Genomic DNA, 12,651 nt, shown 5'->3' with positions numbered 1-12,651 from the left:
CTACCTGAAGTAGTCTCAGCTGCTACTTCTCCACCATCTTGACTCCTCTCCCAGTAGGTAAGATTTTTAATTGACCTTTTATTCATGTGCTGGTTCAGTGAGAAGCAAAACGAATTCTTATTGTGGATCTTACAGTCTGGTGGGGAAGACAAACATGCAAATTATAACTAAATGTAAAATTATAACAGATATGACAGATGCTGTGAAGAAAAGTTACTTGATGTATAAAATCCCATTAGGAGAATGTTAGTTAGGAAGGGTTTCTGAGATGGTAGAAGTTTAACTGAGCTCTGAAGGAAGAAAAGGCATTATTTAAGCAGAGTGGTGATGGAGGAGAGTGTTTCATGCAGAGTACAGCATGCACTGTGACTTCCTGTAGGAGAGATCCTTGCTCTCAAAAAGGAGTTGAAGGAAAGCCATGGGGCTAGAAAGCAGCGAGTTGTTAGATGAGGAAGGAGGGCAGGTGGGTACCCAGACTGTTCAGGGCTTTGGAAGTCTTATTAAAGACTTTGGCCTCCATCCTAAGAGCAGTGGGAAGCTATTGAATGAAGAAGGTCTTCTAGATATGTGTGACGATGGCATAGAATAGAGTCAAATCTGTTTTGAAAGGACTGCTCTAACTTCTGGATAGAGAACAAATTGAGATTTTGCTGGCTAATATTTTACACCAGGGACGAAATGGGAACTTAGACTAGAGTATTAGCAATAGATATGAAAAGAAATAAACAGATTCTGTCAGTTTTTCAGTAGAAAATTAACTCACAAGAACTTGGAAGACTAAGGGGGAGGGAGGTGTCAAGGATGTCTTCCTTACAGAACTAGAAAGATGGTCCTGTCATTCAGTGAGATAGAGAAGCCTAAATGAGGGACCATGTTCATTTTTGGACATGTTGAGTTTGAGGCACTTTGAGGACATCTGAGTTGGAACTGTCAAGTAGAGCCTATAATTTAAAAAGGATATTTAGGGGTGCCTGGGTGGTCAGTCGGTTAAGTGTTTGCCTTTTGCTCAGGTCATGATTCCTGGGTCCTGGGATTGAGCCCCATGTTGGGCTCTCTGCTAAGCAGGGAGCCTGTTCCCCCTCTCTGTCTGCCTGCCTCTCTGCCTATTTGTGATCTCTGTGTCAAGTAAATAAATCTTTTTTAAAAATTTTAAAGAGATTTAGACTGGAATATAAACTTGTGAATCATTTATATTGAAGTGGTAATTTTCTTTGTCTCCATGGACATAGTTATTAAGTGAAGGGTGTAGGACAGGAAGAGAGGCCAAGACAAAATCAGTCACATTAGTGATTCCAAATGCAGTCATATTCTGAGATACTGGGGATTAGGACTTCAACATAGGAATTTTAGGGGACACAGTTCAGCACAAAACAACATCTCTATTTAAAAGTGTTTTTCTGTATGCTAAGTAATGTTCAAAATAATAGTTCCTTCAGGGATCTTTTAAAATTTACTTTGGGAAAAGGAATAAATCACAAGTACTGTGTAACCACCATTGTCAGAACATACCATTTTCACATAGGAGAATTTTTTTCCACAAACAAGAATTTCTTCTTTTTTTTTTTTTTAAAGATTTTATTTATTTATTTGACAGAGAGAGAGCCAGAGATCACAAGTAGGCAGAGAGGCAGGCAGAGAGAGAGGGAGAAGCAGGTTCCCTGCTGAGCAGAGAACCTGATGTGGGGCTCGGTCCCAGAACCCAGAGATCATGACCTGAGCTGAAGGCAGAGGCTTAACGAACTGAACCACCCAGGCACCCCACCAAAAAGAAGAACTTCTTTTTTTTTTTTTTTTTTTTTTTTTGAAAGAGAGATCGCAAGTAGGCAGAGGTAGGCAGAGAGAGAGGGGGGAAGCAGGCCCCCCGCCGAGCAGAGAGCCCAATGCGGGGCTCGATCCCAGGACCCTGAGATCATGACCTGAGCAGAAGGCAGAGGCTTTAACCCACTGAGCCACCCAGGCGCCCCAAAAAGAAGAACTTCTAATGAACGTGGCCAAATAAACTGAAAACAAAAGAGTCAATGTGGGAACTATCCATCACTCTGAATGTTATGTAGATTATTCTTCGATTTCATAGGAGGATTCACAGCACTTAGCATATAGTTGTAATCATAGCTCTGATTTACTATGGCAAAAGAATACAAATCAAAATCAGCAAAGGAAAAAGGAGCATGAGTCCATAGGAAACAAGCACAAGTTTCCAAGAATCCTCTCATAGTGGAGTCACACAGGATACACTTAATTTCCCCAGCATTGAGTTGTGCCAGTATGTGTCAAGGGTTGTCTTACCAGGGGACCCGAAAATACTGAGTAGGTACCCATTGTCTAGGGCATACTAAAATTCCAGACTCCCAGAAGGGAAGCAGGTGTTCAGCATAAATCATATTATTTAGACAGTGTTTAGGTAGTGAGCCATCAATTAGGAAATGGTGAGAACTGTCCCAGAATCCAAATCTCTTAAAAATTGGCTTTTCTAATATCCATGTCTTATCTTCCATTCACTGTCTTCCAGCTGACTTTAGAAGTAAGATTCCATTTTGCTACCTAGAAAATACCATTGGATCTCTAGTCTGTAAATAGTAACTCATACAACAAGCCATTTTAACAAGTATGATGGAAATTAAAGTAAGGTGGACGTGTTAAACAGAACAGTGAGGCCATATCCATCTTTAAAATATCAGCAATTCTTAAGTCATTTCATTCCCTCTATAGCTTTCTGAAAAGGTATATGAATTGAAATTAGTATGTTGAATCATTTTAAATATCTCGGTAGTGCTTAGAGGGTTCCTTTGGTTTAACAAAAAATACCAAAGAAAATACATCATAATATATATAATTAAAAGATAGGGGTTTTATTTTTTAGGGGTTTTATTTTTAATATCTATTAATATGTTTCTTCATTAAGTAGAGATTTCCTTTTCTATTCTTTCTTCTCTGTACACATATGAACCATAAGACCAAGGAAATATAGCCTCTTAAAGTACATGCTTAGAGTTTATTACCTCTAAAACAAATTCTTTGTTTGTAGTAGGTATGTTCAAGGATTTTGGAGACCCTTATTACCCATAGTCTTGTACCAGTTTTTCCAGTGTGACTTCATATGTGTCATCTTGTGCCACACTAGTCAAGTGGACTGGGACTGAGAAACAGGAGGGTAGCCTCATCTGGAAGTGGTAACCCAAGGGTTGAAAAACTCCAGCCTGGCAGGAGTTATAACAGAGGTCAAAGAATTTGTATTCAGGGACAAGCCAGAGAGCCAGGGACAATAGCTGTTAGCTTAAAGTCTGCAAACCAGAGTCACTGGTGGTGGGGAGAAAACAAATGGTTAGAATAACGTGGAAATGTTGACATTTATAAAGCTCTTTGTTATCTTATGATTGTATCATCACCCTGTAAAGTGGTGCTATTATCTTTATTCAAAGATAGAGACTGCTAAAGATATTAACAGTGACCATAATAAGTAACAGACTCCAGTCTTATAATTTAATTTTTTACATTAAAAATCCCATATTCTTGGGGCACCTGGTGGCTCAGTAGGTTAAAGCCTCTACCCTCAACTCAGGTCATGATCCCAAGGTCCTGGGATCGAGACCCGCATCAGGCTCTCTCTCAGCAGGGAGCCTGCTTCCTCCTCTATCTGCCTGCCTCTCTGCCTACTTGTGATCTCTGTCTGTCAAATAAATAAATAAAATCTTAAAAAAAAAAAGTCCCATATTCTTGGATAGCAGTGTTTTAAAAACTGTGTTCCATTTAAAAACTGTGATTCTGCAAACGTGCCCCAGGTAAGGGGGTGGAATAGGGATCCTCATCCCTCCTAGGTCACATTCCATTCCAGCCCCATTCCACTACTGTAGCTCAGTTTTAAATATTGTAATTATAAATAAGATTACTCTGAACAAGATAGTTCTGTTGCTCAAAAAACCCGTTAGATTAGTAGGCCATGTTACCTCTTTAGACCAGGTAGTTTAAGAAAGTGATACCAGAGAACAGAAATCCCAAAGAGAAAATGAGGAGAAACTGCCCTCTACTAGCAGAATTTGACCTCTGAACTTTAGTAACCTTACTGAAGTAGCCCTCAGTAGTTTGAATCAAAGGACAGATGGGAAGTTATGATTAGACTTTGGAGTTTATTTTTCTGTCAGTTATAGCATCTGTTTTACAGGGGCAGTTTAGGATGGATTTGATATTCTTTGAAATTCTTAAATTCTAGAAGTCACTGAAATTAAACCTTTATCACAGATGATAAACCTTTATAGAACCATTTATGAAATATGCCATGTTTTGTGGTTTTCTTAAAATATGTCATTTCTGTGTACTATTCTTCAAAGTAATATAAATGGACACAAGCCAAATCATTTAACTTGCAGAGTCTCCTTGCTATCCGGCAACCAGGAATGCTATAGTAGAAATTACTGACTTAAAAGGGAGACCAAAATTCTGATTGTAATATTTTCAGTAATTACATGACTGTAGGCAAGTTTAGGCCTATAAAATGAGAAAGTTGGTCTTAGATGAATTCTAAGATTCATTTTTTAACTTTTACCTACCTCTCTGCATAGTCCAGTCCATTTCTTAAATATTGAGATATTATTCCATAGTCATATAATACTAGAGCTGCAATAATAGCTAACGTTTATTTAATGAGGTTTTTTTTTTTTTTTTTTTAGATTTTTATTTGAGAGAGAGAGTATGATAAGGGATGGGCAAGCAGAGAAAGAGGGACAGGCGGACTCCCATGACCCTGAGATCATGACCTGAGAAAATCAAGAGTCGGACACTTAACTGACTGAGCCATCCAGGCGCCTCTTAATGAGCTTGTTCATGTGTATCTCGTACTGTACTAGGGACAACACTTGGACTTCCCAGTTTATTCTTACAGTGCTCCTAGTACTTTACACATGAAGAAACTGAGGTTCAGAGAGATTAAAAAAACATGGGGGGGGGGGGAAGAAAAAAAAAAACATGGGGAGAGTCTTAATATTTATTTAGAGTAGGTTCAACATGGAGCTTGAATTCCTCACCCCAAGATCAAGAGCCACATGCTCTACCAACTAAGCAGCCATGTGCCGTGTGTACAGGGTCTTATAGCTAGTAAGTTGCGGAGTTTTTTGACTTAACCATAAAACTTTTCTACATTGAAAGTTTGCCTACTAGGTTTAAAAACCTTGAAGAGGTATATAAACCAAAAATACAACAGTCATATATATGATCATTAATGACCAAAGGGTCATATAAGTTTTATATGCACTATAAAACCTGCTCAACAGTTTTTTTAGTGTATAAACTAGGGTTTTAATATACATGTTGCATGTAACAGATTCTGAATTTGAGCTACAAACTGAAAATTTTTGTAGGTACAAAACTTTTAAAAAAATGTTTATAAAGCAAAAATTGCTCACAGTGCTACAGATACACAGGGCTGAAAGCTTTCAAGCCATAATAGAGAAATACAGTCAGTTTGGTACTTAACTTTCCTGGAAAAGCTAGAAGAATTCACAGTCTTTTTTTCATATGACTGCACAGGTTAACTGAAGTTTCACTGTAGTCTGTATAATATTCCTATTTCTCGTATAGTTACGCAACACTTATGTAATTAAGCTGAGGCTAGAGACTGTCAGTATTGGGTGGTAGGGAGGAGGATTGGGAAGGCTTCATTTCGTTATCAACAATCTGCTGGACAAGGTATAATTAGGACCAGTGGACTTCAGAGAAAGGTAGGAGGGATAGCAAGAGCAAAGGCAGTAAGATGGAAAGGCATGGAACTTAGAGGAACAGCTTAGTTTCCTGCAACAATAGATAATAACTCTTTGAATGCGAAATTAGTAGTTGTAATATCTATACTCATTTAACTTCCTGCCTGCCACTTCAAGGTTGACTATTCTTCATTTAAGCCTTATAGCAACCCTAATAGGTAGAATCTAGTCCAGCTGGGTTAAACAGCTTAAATGAGGTTTCTCTGTTAAGTGGAGGTAAGTGACTTGAGCTAAGGTTATCTGGATCAAAGAGCCATACTTTTAATAATATGGTATCATCTTTCTATGTGATATGCATTAAATGAATATTTAGATATAGCATATACTTCTGATAAGCATTCACATGATGAGGTAGAAGTATGAAAGTACTTAAGTAACATTAATGATTTGATGTTGGAAATTCAGAACACATGAGACTTTTTTTTTTTTTTAAGATTTTATTTATTTATTTGACAGATCACAGGTAGGCAGAGAGGCAGGCAGAGAGAGGAAGGGAAGCAGGCTCCCTGCTGAGCAGAGAGCCTGATGCGGGGCTTGATCCCAGGACCCTGGGATCATGACCTGAGCCAAAGGCAGAGGCTTTAACCCACTGAGCCACCTAGGCGCCCCACATATGAGACTTTTTTTTTTTTAAAGATTTTATTTATTTATTTGACAGACAGAAATCACAAGTAGGCAGAGAGGCAGGCAGAGAGAGAGAGGGAGAAGCAGGCTTCCCGCTGAACAGAGAGCCCGATGCGGGGCTCAATCCCAGGACCCTGGGATCATGACCTGAGCCGAAGGCAGAAGCTTTAACCCACTGAGCCACCCAGGCGCCCCACACATATGAGACTTTTAACTACTGGCATTTTATTTGCACCAGAGGATATACTCTTGATTATTTGATAAAGGATTTACTGGGTTTTGAGATCTTTAATTAAACATTTGTTCTAAATCTCAGAAAAGGAATATTTAAAGTCCTTTTTGGAGGGTATTTATTTAAATTCAGTTAATTAACATATAGTGTGTTATTAGTTTTAGAGGTAGAGTTCAGTGATTCATCAGTCTTTTTTTTTGATTCATCAGTCTTATATAATACCCAGTGCTCATTACATCTCATGCCCTCCTTAATGTCCATCTAGTTACCCCACTCCCTTACCCCCCTACCCACCAGCAACCCTCAGTTGGTTTCTGATGATTGAGTCTCTTTCTGAAGATTAAGAAGATTTGTCTCCCTCTCTGATTTTTGTCTTGTTTTTTTCCCTCCCTTCCCCTATGATCCTGTTTTGTTTTTTTTTGTTTTTTTTTTAAGATTTTATTTATTTATTTGACAGAGATCACAAATAGGCAGAGAGGCAGGCAGAGAGAGAGGAAGGGAAGCAGGCTCCCCACCGAGCAGAGAGCCTGATGCGGGGCTTGATCCCAAGACCCTGGGATCATGACCTGAGCCAAAGGCGGAGGCTTTAACCCACTGAGCCACCCAGGCACCCCCTGTTTTGTTTTTTTATTTCAGAATTTATTATGTTCAATTAACTAACATATAGCACATCATTAGTTTTTGATGTAGTGTTCAGCAATTCAGTAGTTGCATTTAACACACCCAGTGCTCATCACTCTGTTTTAATTCCACATATGAGTGAGATCATATGATAATTGTCTTTCTCTGATTTTCTTATTTCACTTAGCATAGTATGCTCTAGTTTCATCCACATTGTTGCAAATGGCAAGATTTCATTTTTTTGATAGCTGAGTAGTATTCCATTATATATATAAAGAGAGAGAAATATTTGAAGTCTAATGCTGTTCTGCCTTTGATAAACTCTGCTGTCAAAAGGAAGTATTAGGGGCGCCTGGGTGGCTCAGTGGGTTAAGCCGCTGCCTTCGGCTCAGGTAGTGATCTCAGGGTCCTGGGATCGAGCCCCGCATCGGGCTCTCTGTTCAGCGGGAAGCCTGCTTCTCCCTCTCTCTCTCTGCCTGCCTCTCTGCCTGCTTGTGATCTCTCTCTGTCAAAAAAAAAAAAAAAAAAGAAGTATTAATGAATAAGGCTAGTTTAAAGGGACAGAGTGGTATGTTAGGAGACTGTGGAAAAGTCTCATTTTCCTTGAATTAAATATTGAGTATCCGAGCCTAACTTATATATATCTGAGACTTCCCCTAAAATTTCTCTTTGGAAAGGATATTTATATTTGAGCCCTTATAAAGTTTCTCATTATGGGTACTCTCAATTATTTTCCATACAAAAGCCATTAATTTGAAGCAGCTTCAGTTGATGTTCTGGGTAATTATGGAGGTTATTTACATCTCCTAAAAACTTACATTTTCCATTTGGGAGGAAGGGTGGCCTCATTTGGCTCACTTGTCATATCCATATATGTATCCAAAAGCTTAAAAGGAATTTTACAGAAAGGTTATTGTGATAATATCCAGCCTTTCCAAATAAATTTAAGGTTGTCTATATGGGGGAAAATGTTTACAAATAGGAGTCTGTAATGACCACTTTTAACATAAATAATGATATACAGGGACTACAGAGCTCCATTGAATACAGAATACAGCCTACAAAGAATATTGAATACAGTCCATTTTATTTATGTATTATTCCTGATAGACCAATAGATAAATTACTGTATTTGTGTATCAGGAACAGTATATTGGGGATATGTGGCTTTCATGTGCAAATACTTCACACAGCATTCCTTGTGAGTTTTTTAGTGAACATTGTGTTTTTATCCCTTTTTTAAAGATTTTAGTTACTTGAGAGAGAGCAAGCATGAGTGGGGGGCAGAGGGAAAGGAAGAAGCAATCTCCCCACTGAGCAGAGAACCTGATGTGGGGCTTGATCTCAGGATCTTAGGATCATGACCTGAGCTGTAGACAGATCCTTAACCGACCGAGCCACCCAGGCACCCCTGTTTTTATCCTTTATATCTTGGTTAGGTATGCTGAAGTTAAGGCAGAGTAAAATGATCTCATAGTACTGCACACTAGCCCAACCAACCTCTCCGAGGTCCCCTCTCACCCACTAAGCCAAAGAAAGAAGAAACAAGGAAAACATTACCCCCAGAAAATAGATGTTTAAAAAATAATTATTTTCTCTGTTTTTTTAAAATTTAGGAACAAGTTCCAGTTCCAGTCTATCATCCAACACCTAGCCAGACTCGCCTAGCAACTCAGCTGACTGAAGAGGAACAAATTAGGATAGCTCAAAGAATAGGCCTTATACAACATCTGCCTAAAGGAGTTTATGACCCTGGAAGGGATGGATCAGAAAAAAAGATCCGGGAGTAAGTTTTAACAAATTTATACATGTTTCAAAGGTCTATCTCCAGAGATTTGCTTTTGAAAATATTCTCCTGCATATTAGAAGTTGGATATTTAATATAATCAGTTTATGCAAAAGAATTTTGGGATACAGCAATTAAGAATTTTCAATAAAAAAAGCTAAGAAATGGTGTGAATTTCTGACCATTTTGTATATTGTTTGTGTCCATGTGGATGACAGTTGATGTCAGTTAAAAATGATTCACCTGCATGAGTGTGCTGGTGGCCTTGGGAAAGCAATTTGGCAATATGTCAAGGACCTTCTAAGGTCTGTACCCTTTGAGACAGAGATCTATCCTAAAATGTGTATCTCACTCCAACTCCTGGAGCTTTATACACAAGATATTCACCATGGTTTTATTTAGAGTAGAACTATAGTTAAGTTGATTTTGGCATCGGAGTACTCTGGTAGATTATGCAGCTATTAAAAAAAGGAGTTTTAGTGATGAGGAAAATCTTATATCTGTTTTTAATTTGAGGAATAATTTAATTAAGACAGGTGAGTTGAATATGATATTTTACTTTTGGGAAGTTTTTGTCCTAAGAGCTCATTGTCTGAGAATTCCTAATGAGGACATTCTCCTTTTAGGTTGAGAATGGTCTTGCCAACAAAGACATAACCTAATTTACTATGTTGATGCTTGGCTGTTTGAGCCATAGCACCATTTAGTGGTAGTACGTAAGATAATAACTTGTCCTGAATACTGACTTCTGAAATACTATGTCATTGGGTTACTTCTTAAACCTGTAGAATTCCGTGAACTTGAAACTAGGGTTAATAAAGAGATCTTTAGGTATAGCAGCCCAGTAAGTAGACTGAAATTAGTGGTGGTTTTTACATATAGTTATTAAAATGAAAACTATCTTACTCCTGGGCTTACACCAAAAACTGAGTTCACATGAATTTAATCTGATGGCTTCCCACCTGAAGCATCACATTCTTCTTCAGGTGTCTTCTATAATATGTCGCTGTTTTGTAAGCACAGTTCTAGGAATGGACTTGATCCCCAGGTTAGTCGGTCCATTTCTCTTTGCTCTGTTGATAGCTGTCAAACTTGTGCAGATTTCCAGGGAATCAAAATAAGAGATTTTTGGATTAATGCTCTTTAGGAAAAAATCAGTTTGCATGCTTTGGTAGGATGACAGGCAAGCCATTTTCATCTGTTCAGATGAACACAGTCTTTGTAATGGGATTTTAAAGAGTATTCTAGATAGATCACTTCTCTAAAAATGTTTTCTGATTTCTCTCCCTCACCCCCAACAGGTGTGTTATCTGTATGATGGACTTTGTTTATGGGGACCCGATTCGATTTCTGCCGTGCATGCACATCTATCACCTGGACTGTATAGATGACTGGTTGATGAGATCCTTCACGTGCCCCTCTTGCATGGAGCCGGTTGATGCAGCACTGCTTTCGTCCTACGAGACTAATTGAGCCAGGGTCTCTGGTCTGACTTCAAGTGAACCATCATATTTGGTGGTTTTGATCTTTTGTCACTGAGCCCAAAGAGCCAGGGATTAGGAATTAAGATCATGCACAAAAGTTTCCTAAAAATTCCCGAATGGCTGCAGATGTTGGGGGGAAAAATACGTGATATTTTAGAAATTTAGGGGGAAAAGTAGGATGGTATTTTTATGTAAAGCCTTGACCCAGTGTTTAAAATATAATTGTATTTAGATCTTGTTATGCTCCAGTACATAGGAATTGTGTAAAGTGTTACAGCAGCTGTATATGTTTCAATTGTGTGTGTTGAAGATTAGGAAAAAGATAGTGGTTGTTTTTCCTAAATGAAATAACTCTCTTTTTCCCCCCATCCAAATTCTTTTCTGAAGTTGCTGGCATTTGGGTCAAGGTTTTATTAAAAGCTACATTTTATAACACTGGCACAAAAAAAGTAGTTTTAAGCTTGTTTGCACAGTTCTTTTTTTCCATTGGAAATGGAATTCATTGCCTTAGGTCTTTTTAAATAGTGTATTATCGTTGGGGCTGGCTCTATGCTTGAAAACCAGTTTATTTATAACCTGTTGTAAGTGCTATATCTGTTTGCAGTTAGGAAATGCAGAATTCAAAGTGATCTCCTAGCTTGTAAGCAAACTGAGATGCACTATCCCTTTTCTATAAAAACTGAGTTAATGTCAAGAAACCAACTCTAGTAAAGTGGGGTTTAATATTACCCTTTCCTATGTGTTTTATCTAATTATTTTGATTGTTAATATGGTAATTAAAAGTCAAGGTAAATTTTAAATATTAAGATTTCTGATTTATTGAGCTCGAATTATGCCACCATGCTTATGTAAAATGAAAGTGGCACCATGGTGAAACTGAGAAAAGTTGCTCAGTTGTAATAGTTTTGATTTATTCTTGTGACCTCCTTCCCTTACTGTCTTGAACGATAGCAAAAGGATACTGCATCTCTTATTGTAGTGCTGAGGTTATTGAAGTTACATAAAACACATCTCAGTCTCTGTTTCTTGGAAAGGAAAGTCCTGCTGGCTGACTGACAAGCAGGGAGAATTAAGATAAAAGTATTTCATGTTTTTCACACAAATGCAGAATTTGTATAACCACATGACTTCATAGTTGTGATCTCGAAGAGGGAATTTCTCCTTTTTCTTGCAGTTAATGTAAGAGCACTCTAAATCTCTAAGCTTCTGAAGTGTTAGAGGTAGAGATGGTCTAGTAACGATGTAGTTTGTAATGTTTTATCCATTTAGCATGTGTTTATTTTTCCTTATGTACTCAAAGGTGACTTATTTGTTCAGCTCAGTGATATTACAACTAAGAATCAGTAGCAAAAGGAGAAGCAATCTCAATCTAACAAATCAGAAATGTTTCTTATTTTATATTGAGTTGAATATTTGACTCTAACACTTTTCTACATACAAAACACGAGTATCTTGAGGGTTCTTCATAATTGCATTTTAGAGGAATTAAGTATGCCATAAGTACTTCTTAAAGATTTGACATTAGAATGTAGTATCCATATGTTGGTTAATTTTCTTATGAGCCCCATGACGGAAAGACTTAAAGATGAATTTGAGGAAATTGAAAATTAGATTATCAGGTTCTGTTAAATTGTTACATGTATCTTGCTTAAGTTTTTGTTCATTAATTTATATCCACCCAATTACATAAAGCAAATTTGGAGGAAAACCTGAAGTTGTGCAATATTTTCAGTGATAATTTTTTTTATCCTTGTGTTTTCTACTTATACATGATGTCTGTGTCATCAAGTATTATAATCAGACTTTCCTTTTTTCTAGATTGTTAAAATTGGTAAGTGAACTTTAAAAAAAAATCATCTTATGTTGCTGTTAGTCTTTATTGCAAGGCTTTTTTTTGCAGGAGTTTGGCAGTAATATTGAAGGCACTAGTATTGAGCTGAAAAAAAATTTTAAGGTACTTTGTGTTCTTTAATTTTGATTTCCATACACCATGTTAAGAACTATCAATTTTGGCTTTTACTAAATTAAATAAAGTTATAATACAGTTATAAAGGGCTACAGTTAGAGTTGATTACATAAGAATATTCCCCAAATTATCTAATCCTTTCTTGAAAATGGTGTATAAATTTTAAACAATGTATAAATTTAATCTCT

At 37.4% G+C, this 12,651-nt stretch overlaps 1 protein-coding gene across 1 annotated transcript in view; it reads left to right on the top strand.

Annotated features, from left to right (window-relative positions):
• Positions 1-12,545, top strand: part of RNF11 (ring finger protein 11) — a 47,576-nt gene extending 35,031 nt beyond the window's left edge. The window contains exons 2-3 of the mRNA XM_047727006.1: positions 8,844-9,013; positions 10,315-12,545. Of these exons, the coding sequence (XP_047582962.1) occupies positions 8,844-9,013; positions 10,315-10,486 (342 nt within the window). The 3' untranslated portion in view covers positions 10,487-12,545. The remainder of the gene's footprint in view (positions 1-8,843; positions 9,014-10,314) is intronic.
• Positions 12,546-12,651: the final 106 nt, after the last annotated feature.

The sequence above is a fragment of the Lutra lutra genome, chromosome 4, assembly GCF_902655055.1.
Source record: "Lutra lutra chromosome 4, mLutLut1.2, whole genome shotgun sequence".
Classification (NCBI taxonomy): domain Eukaryota; kingdom Metazoa; phylum Chordata; class Mammalia; order Carnivora; family Mustelidae; genus Lutra; species Lutra lutra.
The sequence above is the reverse complement of the archived record's forward strand: the minus strand, read 5'-3'. Positions and strand labels throughout refer to the sequence as shown.